Consider the following 19,537-nt stretch of genomic DNA (forward strand, 5'->3'; position numbering starts at 1 on the left):
GACTTGCTAATGTGGGTCGTGCTGCCGTGTACCGGGCGCTGCCGTCTTGGCGCATAGACTAAAAATATTCCGTGCACGTTAATTAATAATTTCTATTCAAATTACACCACACAATGTAATACTTACATTACATAAACCTCTTGTACCACAGTTCCAAATGCCTCCAGGGGTTCTTATTGGGGTTAAGGGGACGGGGGGGGGGGCTGATCGCTGCCCCCACATACATTTGTGAGGGACACATACATACATACATACATACATACAGCTTCTGACTGGGAATCCGGCGTCGTTGGGATCTCAATGACTTGCACCAAAATCATTGAAATATCCCACAATGAGGCCGAGTCGATTGGCCTACCACTTCCCCATTGTAGACAGGTCGGTGGTGTCTTCTCCCACCTCCTTTGTGGTCTTGCACCCTCTGCTCTTTCCATGCTTGCCCTGCCTCCCAATTCCCTCCCCCCACCCCCCATCCTTCCCCCTAGGTTTCTGGAGACCCCTTTTGGTGAAACTTCCAAAATCCAGGATCACTGCTCACCTCTACACATGTTCCTCTTTTTCTAGGTTTTCCTTCCAAAGACATTGCTTCATTTACTACAATTATCATTTACTTCTATAGACAGTACCAACTCCTTCCCTTAATTCAATTTATAAATCTAGAAATTGCAAACTTTACATATTAATGTACCTCCAAAATAATTTTTTTCAAAATTTTATTGCATTGCCTTGATCGACATGTTCAATACCATTTGTCTATTCAAGTAGTATGTGGGCAGGGGTAGGAAGACAAAAATATTTTATTGATAACATTCACAATCCAAAACATTGACGTTTTCATTTTCTGATACAGGCACAAGATTGGTAACAACCTTTAGAGGCCATTTTCCCCCCACAGAGCAGGGGTTGGCTTTTTCGGGTACCATGGTCCCCTTTTTGAAGCAATGTTTTATGGCCGGATGCCCTTCCTGCCACCAACCCTGTTAGTTGCCTTTGCGACACACAGGGAATTACCAGTGAACTCAATTTACCGACCTCAGAAGGATGACAGGCTGAGTCAACCCCCCTGGCGTTAATTAAGCAATCGACCAGGATTCGAAACCAGGCTCCTAAGATCCCAAGCCGGCACCCTAACCACTTAGCCAACGCCAGGCTAGGCACAAGATTGGTAAGAAACCTTATTTTATTACCAACATGCATACTTATGGCTGTGAGGATGATGGAGGTATGCACACTCGCATTGGAGCTGTCGGGTTCAAATCTCGACCTGGCTATAAAAAACTGTCATCCTGGTGTTTCATATGCAGAGCGATTGATTCATCAATACGTGCACCGTCCATCGGAAGGACGTCAAGCTTGAGGACCCGTCTGACAGCACCGGTTGTTAGTGAACTTTAATTATTCCAGCGTCTTCTGTCGAGAGTAGGCAAGCTATTGCCAGCACACCTGCCAAATTGCAAATTCCAGCCTGCATTGACTGCTGGGAAGGCAATGGCAAACCACCCAGCATAACCCCTGCCAAGAAACTGCTTCAGCAGTACCGACACTCTGTAGAGAGAATGGTACATCTATGACAATATTTGTATGGATTAGAAAGTTGACATCTTGGACTATCATGAGTAAGCTACTCGTACAACTGATTGGCCCACCTACGAGTGGTACATACAAACTAAACAAAATCGTACCTACAAACGAAAAATAAATGGTAAACTTAAATGTAAATGTATACTTCTAAGATAACAAAAGTTTTACTAAAACAGATATTTAACTTTTGGTCCAAAGTTCGTCACAAAGAACGCTCATTCCCTCATGGCAAGGCTTGGTCATTTACGGAAACAAAAATAATCTTTGGCATCAGCACAACCAAAAACACCTTACCCTATAATAAAATTAAATAAAATACTTGCCCTGCTCTTCCCAATGTTGCAACTTCAAGCTGCAATTTGGTCAGGGGTTCTGGAACCAAAGGTTAAGAGGTTTATAGGCCTCCTGTAAACCTGATAACATACTGCAGTGTTTCAGATGCCCAAGGCAGTAATTGTACCAGCAATCTGTAAACAAACATTGTAAAAAAAAATAATAATAACGATCAAATCACCATGTGCCAACAAAGAGTATTCTTTGGCTATACATATGGCAGATGATTGGAATTACTCAAGTATTTCTCAAAAAGATTTGCAGATGCCAAATCACAAGTAAACTAGCGTTAAGAAAGAAAGAAAAAAAAAAACTACTCAACTACTACTATCCATCTTCTCCCAAAGTTAAATACCTTTTGATGACAAGTTGTGAAAAGTTATTTCAATTACTGAGAAATACTACACATGACATGAAATTCTTCCACTTTGAGCCGTCGGGTCCAATACTCAACCAAACTATGAACCTTCCTCCTGGTGCAGCACCATCCCTGAAGACATTAGGCCAGAGGACCCATCCGCCAGCACTTCCCCTTTTTATGAAATTTTTTTTTTGTATTAAACGGCAAATTTGATTGCATTGAATTCCCCAGGAATTTCTGTGGAGGCAGCCATGTTTTATCCTCACCGGTGGATTATTGAAAGGAATTTGATGTAAACACGGTTGACAGCCAATCAGTGCATGACTATCAGCCAAACAGGCATCCCCCATATAAATGATGACAAAATTCGCCAAATTTGCATTTGCTGCTGCCCAGTGGCACATCTCCCGTCTCAATTCATTTCCTGAAATTTGACTTTTCCACATTTTGATAGCATGTAATTCACCCTGCCTCCAAAACAAAGAAAAGTGAAGCAGCATACCGGTTGTTCGGTAAACAGTTTGAGGTATTTCATAAAGTAAAAGCACAAGTACCAAATGGAGACAGAAATTGTGTATCAAAAGCGTTTCACAAATTCATCGATTCGTGTGTTCGCTTTGAATGAAGCAACACTTAATCCTAATACTAATCCTTACTACAATGCCTTGTTAATTCTTAAACAAGTAAACCTCATTTGAAAATAATATTACCGATCGTAGCCAAAAACATCACATTTGAAATATTTCCGTGGCATAGAAACCCTTAACAAATCTCTACAGTTAACAGCATAGTAGAGCGGCTGCTAAAGGCAGACATTACAGCGGACATTTCTCTCGCTTGCCCAGTTCCTGAGCACTGTTGACAAAGTTTTGTTGTGAAGGCGAAGCGAGGCCTGGACCGGAAGACACATTGGTGCGAGACGAGAGGGCGAGCCCCAGTTGCTGTTGCAAGGCCAGCAAGCTCTCCTGTATCCCCAAAAAATCTGGGGCTGCTGCAGTATCTTTGTTTACATCTCCACACAGCTGGCCATTTGGATTTCTGAGGAAGAGATTTGTCAATTCATTGCATCAACTTGAGTTGTTAGGGTTGAAATAACCGATCATGAAAGTTGGAAATGGTCATAAAACTATTGTTTGGAGGGGTGAAGCTGGAGATTGACAAACACTCCAGATACCTTTTAACTAGAGAGTTAATGGAACACCTTAACCCATGCAGTCTTGCAAAATAAGGACATGGGTGGGGTCTCCGAGCAGCAAATTTGGATTGTCGTGACGACGTAACATTTTGTCCAACTACTGCTAAACAGAAGTTTTGAAAATACCAAAAAGGGGATTTGTATTCTAAAATGTTCCAGTATATGTTAAATGTATGTTAAAAACCAAGAAGGTTTTGATACTCTGTCGGAATTTTTCTGATAAATAAATATGAGTTATTGTCTCAAATGTAAAAAGAAAACCAAATCTAAAAATATCTCTTATGTTAAAGCTAAAAATAACAGAGTTTATCAAAAAGGAATATGTCAAGTGTGTGGCTCTAAAAAGTGCCAATTCATCTCCTAAAAGTGGAGGAGACATGCAAAAGTTTCTGTCAGGAAGTAAATTTACAACAACTGGAAATCCAGGGGAACTACGTATACCTGGATATTCTTTCTGTGGTCCTGGAACAAACTTGGATAAAAGATTAGATGAGGCTAACAATCCTAAACCTTGATCCCAAAAACGTTGAGTTTGATCGAGGAACCACTTGATTTCAATTGCATGTTAGATTTCGAACACTAATCGAAAAGTAAACTTGCAGTTTAACAGTACTTTGGCTCTGAATTTGTCCCGATGGAGCGTGCATAGAGAGAAGTGAGATAATTTATTTACTCTGTCTGTCTGGGAGTTAAACAAAATTGAAAATCATTCCATACAGGAAACTTCGTTTTTCGATGCTATAAAGGACACAAACAGGCACGAAGAACTAATGTGATGTGTTGGACCAGGTGATGTAAAAGACGCTGCATCAACGGCGGTAAAGTTTGATTGGCACAATTTCAGAGCCAAAGTACTGCAACGGTGGTAAAAATGAGACCAGTATATGGTCTCATTTTGATGAGGGCGATCTTCCACTCCTTCAGAGGTGGTTTTTATAATGTTCCAGTATATAAATACATTGAAATAAATGATTTTAAAGGTCGCATAATTTTTTTTTCCTCAATTTTACCACCGTTGCAGTACTTTGGCTCTGAAATTGTGCCAATCAAACTTTACCGCCGTTGATGCAGCGTCTTTTACATCACCTGGTCCAACACATCACATTAGTTCTTCGTGCCTGTTTGTGTCCTTTATAGCATCGAAAAACGAAGTTTCCTGTATGGAATGATTTTCAATTTTGTTTAACTCCCAGACAGACAGAGTAAATAAATTATCTCACTTCTCTCTATGCACGCTCCATCGGGACAAATTCAGAGCCAAAGTACTGTTAAACTGCAAGTTTACTTTTCGATTAGTGTTCGAAATCTAACATGCAATTGAAATCAAGTGGTTCCTCGATCAAACTCAACGTTTTTGGGACAGGCAGACAAAGTGAACCAATTGCGTAACCCCGCTTTTCACTTCACGCGAGGTAATGACGCATTGCCAAATCAAATTGAAAATCTAATTCCATACGTGAGTGCAACCTGAATAAATCACCATACTCCATGGCAGTCATAAAAAGGTCACCATTCTAACATTTAATGCCAAACAATAAAGAACTACAGGGTGGCAATCATGCTGATGGTTCCAGGTATAACCATCTCTTAATATTAGCCAATTGGTAGCGCATGAAATTCGGCCTCAATGAAAGGAAACGTTTTCACCCAAAAAGCGGGACAACACAGACACTAAGACTAAATATTATGCTTCATGCCTCCCTTTGGGAACCATAATAATTAAAAAATAAAATATATATTTAAAAAGAAATAATGAAAAAAATAATTAAATTGATATATGTGGGAAAATTACATGCCCAAACCGGGAGTTGAACCCAGGTACTCTGGAAAACTGTACCAGGAAAAACCCTCTGGGTTTTCAAGAGGACCTGGGTTCGATTCCCGGTCTGGGCATATACATTTCCCACATATATCAATTTAATTATTTAATACCGTTCATTAATCTAAATGAAAAAATAAATAAATGGAAAGTTGAAAAAAAATTGAAAATTGAAAAATCAAATAAATGAAAATTGAAATAATTAAATAATTTGAAATGGTGAAAATAAAATTTAAACAATTTTAAATTGGGGGAAAATTTAATAATTGAAAATTGCAAATCAAAAAAAAAAAAATTAGTAATGGAAAAGCAAATTATTCAAAAACCAAGACACCATGAACACCAAAACTAAACACGAAATACCTCCCTCCAGGAACCATAATAATCACAGTCATGGGGTCACATTCACATCACCTACCTCTCATTTCGCATCAAAGGCAGTTTAACCATGCTGGTATATCCTGGTGGTGCTGCCCGTTTTCCTTGCGGTTCATAAGGAGAGAGATGCTTTCCATTATGGCCGAGTGACGTCTGGTGTTCACGCTCTCGGCGTCCACGCACGGCATCGGCGATCGCCCCAAAGCCCAAATGTGACATCTCCGCAAAGTTTAGCACGAGGCAAAGTCCCGCGACACCATACATCACCAGCAGGAAAATGGTCTTCTCTTTTGGACGCGACACAAAGCAGTCGACATAGTGTGGGCAAGGATCCCGGCCACACTCAAAACGTGCGAGAACTTCCAAGCCGTAGATGTAGTACTGACCGACGAGGAATGCCACCTCAAAGATGGAGCGCGCGACAAGCTGCAAAACATATGCCCTCATCAAGCCGTCGATCTTAATGCGTCGCCTTCCATCGTGTTTCTTCTCACTATGGCTTTTTTGTGGCTTCTTCTCCACCATCTGCCCCTCCATCTCTTCCTCGCACACCATTGGATCTTCCACTCCATCATCCTCTGCTTCTTCTATTCCACGATGCGGACCCCTTTTTCCAATGACCGATTGTATTTTCTTCACATTGCACTCTTCTGTCCTATACCAAGCAAGCAAAGGTCAGCATACATAATGAAAACAGTATTCGATACATAAAAAGGCAAGAATTGCATCACTAAATACAAGAATCCCACAAAATCCATCTCCAACCTTAAATGGAGAAAAATCAAATATTCCTTTAGATTCACAAATCCATGAACATGAATGGAATGAATTTATCATCCTGAAAATCAAGCAAAAGGATTAGATTGCAAGTGTTTCATGATTAACTCGTGCTCACAGATTTGAGAAATCAGCTCGATTACAGAGCTTCGTTTTTGGAGCCAGTGGTTCAAAGGTTATAAACCACTCGGGGATTATGACAGACCTCAGCTGGCCAGATCAGTTCACATTCTTCACCTCGTCCCCAACAAGTTGTGACATCAATGAGAGCAGTCACGTCATTTATCTTGGACATAAAAACCCAGGTTCAAAGTCCGTAATGTCCATTAATGTTTGGACAAACCTGAACAGCGTGTATAGATGGGTTTTTTTTTTCCCAAGTTAACAGATCGGAATATTCTTTGGCACTGCTGATATTTTTTGCTTTTGCCAATTAGAAACTTGCATGTACAGTATGTTTATATGACAATTTCATTATTCTGATTTGGTTCAGAGTACATTTCAGGAGGTTTGTGATTGTAATAATCAATCTTAACTAAATTGAGCATCAAGATGGCATCAAATATATATTTAAAGGTATATGTGAAAGAAAGATGCGCAAAGCTGCAGCCTTATAGCATACAGTTACCAAATGTGCGGCCGACTAAGCATGGGGATAATCCCCCTTGAAGATTACCCCAGTTTAGGAAAGCGAGCAGACGTGGCCTACAGATGCAGACAACAGAGCAGACGCAGCAGATGGGTCCCCTGAAACCTCAGCACTCGTGATCCTCATGGCTGGCACCAGGTCTTGAGATTCTCAAACTGATCAATTCAAATCCAGCCAACGATCGCTCATCTGGTGACCGATGATGAAACACAATTTCACCTCTGACCCTGAAACTGAGATGTCGACTTGAATCGGGGACTTGGACTCGAGTCGCAAATTTTGTGACATGCGACTTGGCTTTAAATAATTGAGACATGAGCTTGTACGCTTGTTGACAATGATGATGAATGAACACTATGTCAAACGAAATATATATCAAAATCAAATAAAATAAAAAAAATCCAAAAAAAAATCAAAATATATCAAAATAATGTCAAAAGCAGCAAAAGAAAGAAAAAGAAACACTGCGTCAACCCCGACCCCATAAAGAATGCCAGAGTCACGCACCAAAGGGAGCACAAACTAATAAAACGCGGTGAGCTTACAAAAGGTAATAGTTATACAGCACCCAAAGTAACGCTGAGCTCCGAGTCTCCAATCGCACGTGTGTCTAGTGAAGTAGAATGAGGTAAATTACGAAGAATAGCATGTCGAGCTATAGTATCTACCATTACATGGATTATATGTCCTTGAGTTCAGTAGGCATGTATGCCGTACGGCGTGCATATGGAGTTGTAATTGCTGCTGCTCGGTTCAGTTCCTACACATTTCGCTTCTTGCGTGTTTTTTAGTCTTCATGTTTTATGGCTCATAATGGAACTAAAATAAACAAACACATAATGGCTTGAGCTTTGAGTGGACATCCTCACCTTTACACCATGGACTGAGCGTCACCGTGTAGCTTGCTGCTGCTCCCTGCACATGCATGCTTCAGTTCGTTATCGGTAGCATGGCAGAAATTCCGAGGGTATATTCGGAGCAGAATCGCCAAGATTAATGACACACAAAAGACCAATTCTGGTTACCGAGTTTCATTACAGATTGTAACCATTTTGGTCACCAAATCCAACCATTACACCACCGAGAATGGTCAACGAGTTCAAATTTAATCAATTAAACTGGCATTTTTTTCCATGTCATTAATTTTATTATGGAGTACACGTGCCCAAAAAAATTCATCAAGCTCATAAACATCCAGCTCATGACTCCGGTAAACCTTTTTGGGTATTAAAGGTTTACACGTAACCAAGGTCTATGGCATATGACATCATGACGTGACACTTGAGGAGACTTGCCCTCAAAGGCTTGGAGACTTGCCCTCAAAGGCTTGGAGACTTGCCCTCAAAGGCTTGGAGACTTGCCCTCAAAGGCTTGGAGACTTGCCCTCAAAGGCTTGGAGACTTGCCCTCAAAGGCTTGGAGACTTGCCCTCAAAGGCTTGGAGACTTGCCCTCAAAGGCTTGGAGACTTGCCCTCAAAGGCTTGGAGACTTGCCCTCAAAGGCTTGGAGACTTGCCCTCAAAGGCTTGGAGACTTGCCCTCAAAGGCTTGGAGACTTGCCCTCAAAGGCTTGGAGACTTGCCCTCAAAGGCTTGGAGACTTGCCCTCAAAGGCTTGGAGACTTGCCCTCAAAGGTTTGGAGACTTGCCCTCAAAGGCTTGGAGACTTGCCCTCAAAGGCTTGGAGACTTGCCCTCAAAGGCTTGGAGACTTGCCCTCAAAGGCTTGGAGACTTGCCCTCAAAGGCTTGGAGACTTGCCCTCAAAGGCTTGGAGACTTGCCCTCAAAGGCTTGGAGACTTGCCCTCAAAGGCTTGGAGACTTGCCCTCAAAGGCTTGGAGACTTGCCCTCAAAGGCTTGGAGACTTGCCCGCAAAGGCTTGGAGACTTGCCCTCAAAGGCTTGGAGACTTGCCCTCAAAGGCTTGGAGACTTGCCCTCAAAGGCTTGGAGACTTGCCCTCAAAGGCTTGGAGACTTGCCTCAGGTCACTTGTTGACATCTCTGCCCTGCAACACATTGGAATCCATGGAATGGAAGTACAGGAGTCGCCATTTCCAAATAAAATTCCCACTAAACCCTCAGGCAGAAATTCCAATGCTTTCATTTTCTGGGATGGCAAGGGAATCCTGATGATTGACTACATGCCTCACAAAGCTACTATCAAAGCGGCATGCTCCACCAGCCTAATGCAAAAATCACAGCAGGCCATAAAAGGAAAGTGTCAAGGGATGTTGACCAAAGGTGTGTTAATCTTCCATGCCAATGCAATGTTGCACAGATCAATCATGAACGTGGCATCAAGCAGAGGAATCGCCCCCGAACAGCAGACGTCTGGATGTCTGTGAAGGCCAAAGCAAGGCGGCCAGTGTTTGCATCAGCAGATACTGTCAACACTGGAGTTCAACAAGCAAAGTTTGATGAAGGTGTATTTACTGACATTGGAAACAATGTGCGGCTTTGACCGTTGACCCTTCGTTTGCTCTGAAGTCAGGGCTGTCAGGCCGATGCTCAAAAACATCAGCTGGACCTCATGTCCATTGTAACAAATAAACTCCAATCAACTTTTAGTTTATCTAATTTATCCACCTTGGTACCGCTCATTTGTACCTCCATACAGTACCGATCTCCCTTCCCCCAATGACCAACTATTTTGACATTTAATTTGAAGTGCCACCTCTTTTGCTGCCGCTGTGCTGGCAATAGCTTGCCTACTCTCGACAGAAGACGCTGGGATAATTAATGTTCGCTAACAACCGGTGCTGTCAGACGGGTCCTCAAGCTTGACGTCCTTTCGATGGACGGTGCACGTATTGATGAATCAATCGCTCTGCATATGAAACACCAGGGTGACAGTTTTTTATAGCCAGGTCGAGATTTGAACCCGACAGCTCCAATGCGAGTGTGCATACCTCCATCATCCTTACAGCCATAAGTATGCATGCTGGTAATAAAATAAAATAAGATTTCTTACCAATCTTGTGCCTAGCCTGGTGTTGGCTAAGCAGTTAGGGTGCCGGCTTGGGATCTTAAAAGCCCTTGGTTCGAATCCTGGTCGATCGCTTAATTAACGCCAGGGGGGTTGACTCAGCCTGTCATCCTTCTGAGGTTGGTAAATTGGGTTCACTGGTAATTCCCTGTGTGTCGCAAAAGGCAACTAACAGGGTTGGCGGCAGGAAGGGCATCCGGCCATAAAACATTGCTTCAAAAAGGGAAATACATGGTAGTGAGATGTTTTTTTATTTCGTGGTGGTAAGTTGTTTTGCATTATGTGGTGGTGAGGTGTAATCTTCCCAAACTTCCAGTCTGCACTTCCCTCGCATGTATGTGCTGAAGTTATTTTTTGAATTTTTCTTATTTTTCAACCTAAATCTTCAACCTAAATTGCTTATAAAAATGTAATATCGAACACTACAAATAGATTTGTGCAAAATAATTGTTTGTATTATGATTGGTGTAAATCATGACAACACAGCAACTCAGGTACAGTCATTATCCTCAGCTAAAACAAGCCCATTCCTCTAACGATGCGTGGTGAGGCGAGCACAGCGAGCCGAGCCAAACCAGTATTATACATTGTTACGTTTATGGGGGTAGGTAAGCGAATACCACAGGAAAGGTAGAATTGTACGGAATTAGTATGTACCGTATGACGTGTCGGAGCATTTCGCTGTACTAAGAAGGGAAAATGTAGCTTAAGGTTGTGTCTAAATGTTCATCATACGAGGGATAATGACGTGTTAATTAGTAATAGTGTTTAAGGCTAATTTCCCCTGTGTGTGAAACCCTGTCGTCATTCCTAACATTTTTCCAGTACAGCCGGCGAAGTATGACAGCCGGCCATTATGCACGCTCCCTGGCCAAGACCCACCTAGGAGAAACGGAGCGACCGTGATTCGGTGGGCGAGGGAACAGGACCGGCAGGCCACGCACCTCCCCTCTCCCCTCGAGTAACACGTCCAGATAACGTGGGCAGAGCACAGGGCAAGCTAGCTTTGCGATTGGTTCTCGATGGAGAAGAAGCAGAGTTGTTCGAAGGAGCTTGGCCATTTTGGTGTTTTCTGAGGAGAACGTTTTTGTTGTGGCCATGCTTCCCCTTACCTAAAAGGAGGATTTTATTACCACCGAGGGATTGTAGAACTTGCAGCCCAAGGAAAAGAGAGCAGTCTTCCCTGCTCGCCTATCCTGGGCACCTTTGAAGCATGGCGTTGCCGCCATTTTCCCGGCTGCCCGCTTGGTGGCTCCGGGGCTTTGCCAACTGCCGTACAACAGGATCCATTTTGGCCCAGCTAAGTGCCAGACAGTGAAATTTTATTTTCTTGCCTTTCCCCATGTGCGTGTTTGGAACTGTGTGGATGTACCTCACCAAAGCATTTTTTACCTCAGCATTTATTTCTTTATTTTTCATTCCACGCCTTATTTGATGAGAAATCATTATTGTTGCATTTTTGTTGTCATGATTCGGAATAAACCCACGTGTTTTGAGAGAATAGCCGTCATGTCTCTTCCATCCTGCGCACGCAATAACCGCCATAATCGGGAGGTCGCCTCGGGAGTTAAGGCTGGTTCAGCTCATCCACCCAAGGCTGGTGTTAACTAGCTACAGACACAACAATATATATATACATATATATATATAAATACATATACAGTCACGTGAAAAAGTAAGTACACCCCATGTAAAGTTTTGACTTTTTCAACATATTTCAACATACAGCTATTTGATCTTCATTTCAACAATATTGACAGATAAAGGTGATATAACACAACAAATATCATGAAACATTTACATCTTGTAGTCCATTGTATAATTTAAATAAACATAAATGCAAATTTCGCAGGTGGCAAAAAGCAAGTACACCCCTACATTTATCACCACTTCAAAAACCTAAAATTAGAATCAGGTGCACCAGCTCAGGTGCAAATGATTAGAACATTGTTAGAGAGGATCTTGGAGGAACCTGTCTTATTTAAACCTCAGACATTTCGTTTGGTTTGCTCTTTGTTGTTGAAGTGTGCGGCGTCACCATGCCTTGATCAAAAGAGCTCTCTGAGGCCTTCAGAAAGAAGGTTATAGATGCCTACGAGTCTGGGAAGGGATTTAAAACGATCTCCAAACAATTTGAAATCAATCATTCGACTGTCCGGAACATCATCTACAAGTGGAGAGGGATTCCAAACAACTGCCAACTTGTTCAGGCCAGGCCGCCCCAGCAAGTTGAGCCCGAGAGCAGACCGCAAGATGCTGAAAGAAGTCTCTAAGAACCCCAGAATGTCATCACAGGACCTGCAGGTAGCTCTTGCCACTGTTGATGTTAAAGTGCATGAGTCTACCATTAGAAAGAGGCTGCACAAATTTGATCTACATGGGAGGTGTGCCAGGAGGAAACCTTTGCTGTCCAGAAAATACATCAGGGCAAGACTAAAGTTTGCCAATGAACACCCAGGCAAAGACCAGCACTTCTAGAACAATGTGCTTTGGACAGATGTCAAAGGAAGAGCTATTTGGCCACAGTACCAGAAGACATGTTTGGCAAAAACCAAAGACAGCATTTGACCACAAGAACCTGATACCAACTGTAAAGCATGGTGGTGGAAATATTATAGTTTGGGGCAGTTTTGCTGCATCAGGGCCTGGGCAGCTCACAATCATATAATCCACTATGAATTCTTCATTGTACCAGAGGGTGCTTGAGGATAATGTGAGGCCATCTGTCGGAAAGTGGAAGCTCAACCGAAGGTGGACCTTGCAACATGACAATAACCCTAAACATACCAGTAAATCCACCAAGGAATGGCTGAAAAGAAGGAAATGGAGGGTTCTGGAATGGCCAAGTCAAAGCCCGGATCGAAATCCCATCGAGATGTTGTGGGGGGATTTGAAACGGGCTGTGCATGCAAGAAACCCCTCAAACATCGCACAGCTGAAAGAATTCTGCATGGCGGAGTGGGCAAAAATTTCTCCCAGTCGATGTCAGAGACTGGTAGACAGTTATAAGGAACGTCTACTTGAAGTTGTTTCTGCCAAAGGGGGCAATACCACCTATTAGAGCCAAGGGTGTACTTACTTTTTCCACAGAAGGAAATGGCATCTGTTAATTTTTTGTTGAATAAATTATTGCAAAGTCAATTTTTCATTGTTTTTTGTTTAATTAAATCACCTCTATCTACAGATACTGTTTAAATGAAGATCAAATATTGCTATGTCCACGTATGTTAAAAAGATTTTTTTTTAAACATTTCATGGGGTGTACTTACTTTTTCCACATGCGAAATTTGCATTAATGTTTATTTAAATTATACAATGGACAACAAAATGTAAATGTTTCATGATATTTGTTACATTATATCACCTTTATCTATCAATATTTTTGAAATGAAGATCAAATAGCTGTATGTTGAAATATGTTGGAAAAGTCAAAACTTTACATGGGGTGTACCTACTTTTTCACGTGACTGTGTGTGTGTGTGTGTGTATATATATATATATATATATATATATATATATATATATATATATATATATATATATATATATATATATATATATATATATATATATATTAAAAATGTTGAAGTCAAGTGACACCATATTGAAATGAAATAAATGTTGGCACAAAGCAAATAAGACGCTGTTGGACTATCTGCCGTCTATCTTTTGGTCTATCTTTTGAATTTTGGCGTTTCATTCACAACAAACCCGAACAATTTTTCCATACGCAATGTATAAGACTCTGTATTAACATGTGTAATTACCTTAAGCTCGGGAAGCAAAAAGCAGGGTTAGGCATTCGGATGCGTACGTACGTGTGGCGTGCGTGTCTGCATTTTTTTTAAATTCATTTTTTGAGCAACCGTTGGTCCAATTGACATTAAATTGCCCTGTGCCTTTTCTGGTCTTCATTAATGATCTCTCCAACTCTCTGAAAAATCCTCTCTCTCATTTGGCTGATGACACCACTCTCTGCCCCTCATATCTCAAACCTCAGATCAGCAGGCAGCAGCCTCTTCACTCTCTGCAGACCTGGAAAAAAACAAAATCACAAACTCATCAAACAAGTGGAACAGGTCTTTCAATCCTGACAAATCTCACCCTCACTATATCTCTCTGAAAACACCGTCTGGACGACCCTCCCATATACTTTCTAAACAATCCTCTTGAAGACGTTCTGTCACTCGAGCTTTTGTGTCTCACTATCTGCCATGTCTTTCCTGGGAAAACTACATTTCCAAGGTGGCCACCAAAGCCAGCGAGGCATCCTCAATCGTGCGAAGTCCTTTCTGCACACTTTTGAGCACCTAATCACACACAAAGCATTCAGCCGAAGCTGAATGGAATACTGCTCTCCCCTATGGGCTGGTACTCCTGCCTAACACCTAACCCAGATTCACGCTGTTGAAACCAAAGCTTTCAGAATCATTGGTATCTCCCACGAAGAAGCCGATTCTGAGGGCCTTTCACTCTCTCACCACAGGCAGGTTTGGTGGTCTTTCTGTCTTCTACCGAATCCTCTCCAGCCTAGCTCCCCCAGCTCTGTCTGTGATCTGTCCCCCAAATATTCCTGCAGGATGCACAAGAACTGCCAGCAACCCTCTTCTCGTGAAACTGCCAAAATCAAAACTCTCTGCTCACCTTCACCCTTTCATTTCTCTTTTCTCCCACCTCTGGAACAATCTCCCACACTCTCTTCAATCCCTCTCCTCCGTCCAGGTCTTCAAAACAGCTGTTCACCACCATCTCTTAACTTCCCCCATCCTAAACCTTGATCTTTTCTACCCCCATTAATACAGCCCAAATCCACCTCTTTCAATCTCCAACTTCTTTCCTGAAATTCCTAGTGGTGTCAATTTGCTTCATACCATGTACCCCTCAAACCCCCTTCCCCACACCCAGCCCACTCCCTTCCACAGCTCTACCGACATCCCTGTTCTCTGGTGTTGTTGTGCTTATATGCTCTTTCTCTCGCTTTCTGTCTCTGTCTCTCTCTCTCCTTTTATTGTACGTTTTATGTGTCCGTGCATGTTTTTGTGTGTAATGTGTTAGCTCTTACACGAGCGTCGACTCTGTATACAATATATATATATATATATATATATATATATATGCTCCTGTATAAAAAATTTTATTGCAACTATGACGTCATATGTCACGTGATACAGGCGCAATCTTGGAAAAAACGAAAATCGCTGCACCTCTACTTCAAAACTGCTCCATGGGGGAAAAAAATGAAAGCATGGCTCATCTATCTATAATTCCAGTAATCTCTGTGTGTATGTGTGTGTGTCTGTGTGTGTGTGTGTGTGTGTTTGTCTGTGACCGCTGTTTCTCGACAACCACGGGTCCGATCTAATTGAAACTTGCCAGATATATTGCTGGGGACCTGAGGATGTGCCTTTTCAAGGTTTCATATTAATCGGAGAAGTAGTTACCGAGCTATGGCGATTTATTTACCAAACTAATCACAGAACAGGTTGCGGGGTAGGCCAGCCAATCACAGAACACGTTGTTGCGTAGGCGTGGCCGATGTGAGAGCGCGTGCGCCATTACGGATAGTAATTCAATTAAAATTGCCAGATATATTGCTGGGGACCTGAGGATGTGCCTTTTCAAGGTTTGAAATTAATCGGACAAGTGGTTCTCAAGGTATGGTCACCGTACTCGCAAGCCGTTCATTTTGGCTTTGCGAATGGACCAAACCATTTCATGTAAATAGAGGGGGGGGGGGGGATATAATTTTAGATATATATATAGTATGGGCACGCCCTAGTTGTAAAGAACACCGCATGCGGAATAAGTGTTGTTAACAGTGACGTCATTGGTGCCTTAATTATGACGTCATAACTCGACAGAGCCAATGCTTCGCGTGATCAGTTTGAAATTTATTGAGTGTGATCTACATAATTATATGAGAGAATATAAATCCATGATGTCATCGCTCACGTGGTCTGGTAGCCATAATGGAACAAAGGAAAAAAAAATCCCCCCTAAATAACAGAAGAGTTGGCTCGCACAAAGGTGACGGTGCAGAGTAAGTTTTCTATGAATACCATCTTGTTAAATAAATCTTCCTCCCCACCTTCCATAACCACCACCACATTCTTGCATACATAATATATAGACAACCTCTGTATTCAATATAATATTAAATTAAAGGAGGTACTTTATCCATATCTATCTATAATTCCACTAATCTCTGTGTGTATGTTTGTTTGTATGTTTGTATGTTTGTCTGTGACCGCTGTTTCTCGACAACCACGGGTCCGATATACTTTAAACTTGCCAGGTATATTGCTGGGGACCCGAGGATGTGCCTTTTCAAGGTTTGAAATTAATCGGACAAGTAGTTACCGAGCTATGGCGATTTAGCCGTTCGCCGTTCGCTTTGGCGTTGCGAATGGACCAAACCATTTCATGTAAATAGAGGGGGGGGTTCTGTGGTCGTTGCGAATGGACCAAACCATTTGATGTAAATAGAGGGGGGGGATTGTCACCGTACTCGCAAGCCGTTCGCTTTGCCTTTGGCTTTGCGAATGGACCAAACCATTCCATGTAAATAGAGGGGGGGGGATATAATTTTAGATATATATATAGTACGGGCATGCCCTAGTACTAATAAAATAGCGTGTGTGTGTGTGTGTGTGTGTGTGTGTGTGTGTGTTTGTTACCACCATAGCTTCGCCTCCATGATGATGACAGCTATAAACTTGAAACTTTGTATGCGTACTAAAGGAGTGCACACCTGGGCATTAACTTTAAAAAAAAAAAAAAAAATTTTTTTAAATTGCTTGCTTTTCCTGCCACTGGGGACAGGTACATTATATAATAATAATAATTCATTTATTTTGTATAGCGCTTTTCATGAAGCCCAAAGGCGCTATATGTAATAAATAAATAAAAACTTTCACCCACCCCCACCACCAATCTTGCATATATAATATATAGATGGCCTTTGTAGTCCTGTGTGTAATTAAATGTCACTACCCACCTCCCCCCTCCCCCCCGCACTCCCATTGTTGCGTATTTAATATATAGACAGCCGCTATATTACTATGTGTAAGTCGATAAAATGTTTATATTGCCATAGCAACAAAGTGAAGGAAATGGGAAACAATATTCCAATATATGGAGATGGGCCCAAGGTGTACATGAAGGAATGAATAGTGAATACACACACCGGTGCAGTTAGAACCTCGTGCAAGCGAAAACAGGTACATACTGTGTAGGTTTGCATGCGACCTCGAAACAATCAGCCCACCTGGAAATGCGATGCATAGCAAAGCCAAGGTAAAGAATCGTCGGCATTGCAACCAGGATGATGTGAAAGATCCAGAATCGAACGTGAGAGAGCGGAGCGAATGAATCGTAGCACACGTTCTCGCAGCCAGGTTGGGCGGTGTTACACACAAACTTGCTTTGTTCGTCATAATAGATAGACTCGCCACCCACGGCGGTGAGCACGATGCGGAACACCAGGAACACCGTGAACCAAAGCTTGCCCACGAAGGTCGAGTGGCGATTAATCTCCTCGAACAGTTTCGTTAGGAATCCCCAACTCATGTCGAACACACAAACGTCTGCAGAGACAAACGACATCGATACATTTGGCCATGTTTGGTCATAATCAAGAAAAAGTTGAAAAACCGTTTTTTGTTTTTTAAACTACAACGTGCTCATTTATAATGAGCTCATTCATTGGTTCGATTAAACTATGGGGCCAATCAAATTTTTTCCATCGACATCATCACCCGCAAAGGTTATGGTACCCAGGAGAAGCAGACAAGCACGCACAAACTTTAATGATCGTTCAAATCAAGTTTCCCGCTCAAATCCCAATCAAACAAAGCGCCAGTGGTCGCGATTGGGAAGAGTCCCCAAGGCGGGAAAGCCGGAGTTTCGAGACGAGACACGTTCTCCAAAGTGGAAACCCGAGCCGCTTTGGCTGGAATGCGAGACAAAGGAGTCTTTTTGCTCCTGGTGGGAAAATGAGCACGTGAGGCCCTCATTCGGCACAAACAACGGTCTCCGCAAAGAGCGCCGGGAATCTCTCACTCTTCCAATCATCGGGACTCATTACACCGAAAAGTTGCTTTTAACCTTATTTATCGGTAACCAGGCCTCCATAGCAACGCACGACCACGTCCAATTAACCCAAATCACGTGACAGAACAATTAGGGGACGGGACCCCAAATTTCGCGATTTTAACTAAAACTTTGTCCAAGTCTAGAATTCCTGTTCGCGATGAAAACATCGGAGGAGCGTCGACGGGTTCGCACATAACAAGCACTTACGTCATCAAACTATTAATTAAATAGTCGGCCGAGCACGTGGTGACGAGGAACAAAGGATGAAACGGTACGAGGGAGCGGGAATACCGAGCCTGGCGATTTTAACGGGAAACTCACTTCGGGGATTTCACTCAAAAGTCACAAAAATTGAAATCCATGGACATCGGGAACAAATAAATAAATAAATAACCGCACACAACACTCACGTGGTCCAACCGTTCGCTCTGAGAAACGTTCAAACTTTAAAGAACTTTTTCAAACAAACAGCAGCAAACGCTGCAGCACCCAATTGCGTTCATTGATAAGTATCTACAACCCCCAATCCCCTCCCCCACTCCGCCTCGCAGACCGCCCCTTGCCCCCATAACCCTCCTCCCCATCGCGAGGCCAAACGTCTCTGATCGAAGGCTTCGCGTCACGTGACACGCTAATACGTGCACAGCTGAAAGCAATTCCTTTTCTTTTTTATTTGGACAGCACCAGGGAACCCCGGGATTCTTCTTCTTCTTCTTCCTATTTTATTATGCCACTCCGAAATGGAAGACGCTGTACAGCCATACACAAACATCAGCAGAAGACAAGAGATCACGAGACAGATGTCGATATTGGTAAGAGGCGCAGACCATAAATATTAGTATCATAATCAAAAAAAATAATCAAACGAAGCGTCTCGAGAAGAGCACGAGTCTTGTCGAGTGATTGGCAGTTGGGATTAAAGTCAAATGAATCCATCTTGAGTTCTCCAACCTTGAATGAGAAAAACAAATAACTGCTCGACGTTTCGATAACAACACGGACAACCATTACCCCCTTTAATCCACCCCAAACCCACCTCCCTCAGATCCCTTTTTCTTTCCTGAAAGTGAAAGTCCTTGTAGTATCCATCTTGCTTATCCCGTTTACTCCACCCCAGTCCTCTCCCTTCCACAGATCACCCAATGTTTATGTTCTCTATTGTTGTTTCGCTTCCCTCTCTCTCCCCCTCTTGTCTCCCGCTCCCTGTATTATATATTCTATGTGTTAGTTCTTATACCAGCCTCGATTAAGTATACAAAAAAAGGTATTTGGGGTATTTTGGGATTTTAAAGGTCTTCAGGGTCTTTGGGTCTTCTAGGTATTTGGGATATTTTGGTTCTTTGGGGTATTTTGGGTCATCGTGGTG

The 19,537-nt window shown here is 42.4% G+C and overlaps 1 protein-coding gene across 1 annotated transcript; it reads right to left on the reverse strand.

Moving 5' to 3' along the window:
* Window positions 1–777: 777 nt before the first annotated feature.
* On the reverse strand, window positions 778–18,627 carry LOC137428876 (gap junction gamma-1 protein-like). The gene is made up of 4 exons (XM_068118722.2): window positions 18,582–18,627; window positions 17,345–17,663; window positions 5,708–6,322; window positions 778–3,313 (listed from the first exon to the last, which is right to left on the reverse strand). The coding sequence occupies exons 2-4, from the start codon at window positions 17,644–17,646 to the stop codon at window positions 3,091–3,093; spliced, it is 1,140 nt and encodes a 379-aa protein (XP_067974823.2). The 5' UTR covers window positions 17,647–17,663; window positions 18,582–18,627; the 3' UTR covers window positions 778–3,090.
* Between the last annotated feature and the right edge of the window lie 910 nt (window positions 18,628–19,537).

Source organism: Myxine glutinosa, chromosome 6, assembly GCF_964187855.1.
Source record: "Myxine glutinosa chromosome 6, kmMyxGlut1.1, whole genome shotgun sequence".
Lineage (NCBI taxonomy): Eukaryota > Metazoa > Chordata > Myxini > Myxiniformes > Myxinidae > Myxine > Myxine glutinosa.

Coding starts and splice junctions, on each gene's coding strand:
- LOC137428876 (XM_068118722.2), bottom strand. CDS start 17,646: ATGAGTTGGGGATTCCTAACGAAACTGTTCGAGGAGATTAATCGCCAC. Junction 6,323..17,344: donor GCTATGCATCGCATTTCCAG/GTGGGCTGATTG, acceptor TGCTTGGTATAG/GACAGAAGAGTGCAATGTGA. Junction 3,314..5,707: donor CCTTTGATGCGAAATGAGAG/GTAGGTGATGTG, acceptor TCTCTTCCTCAG/AAATCCAAATGGCCAGCTGT.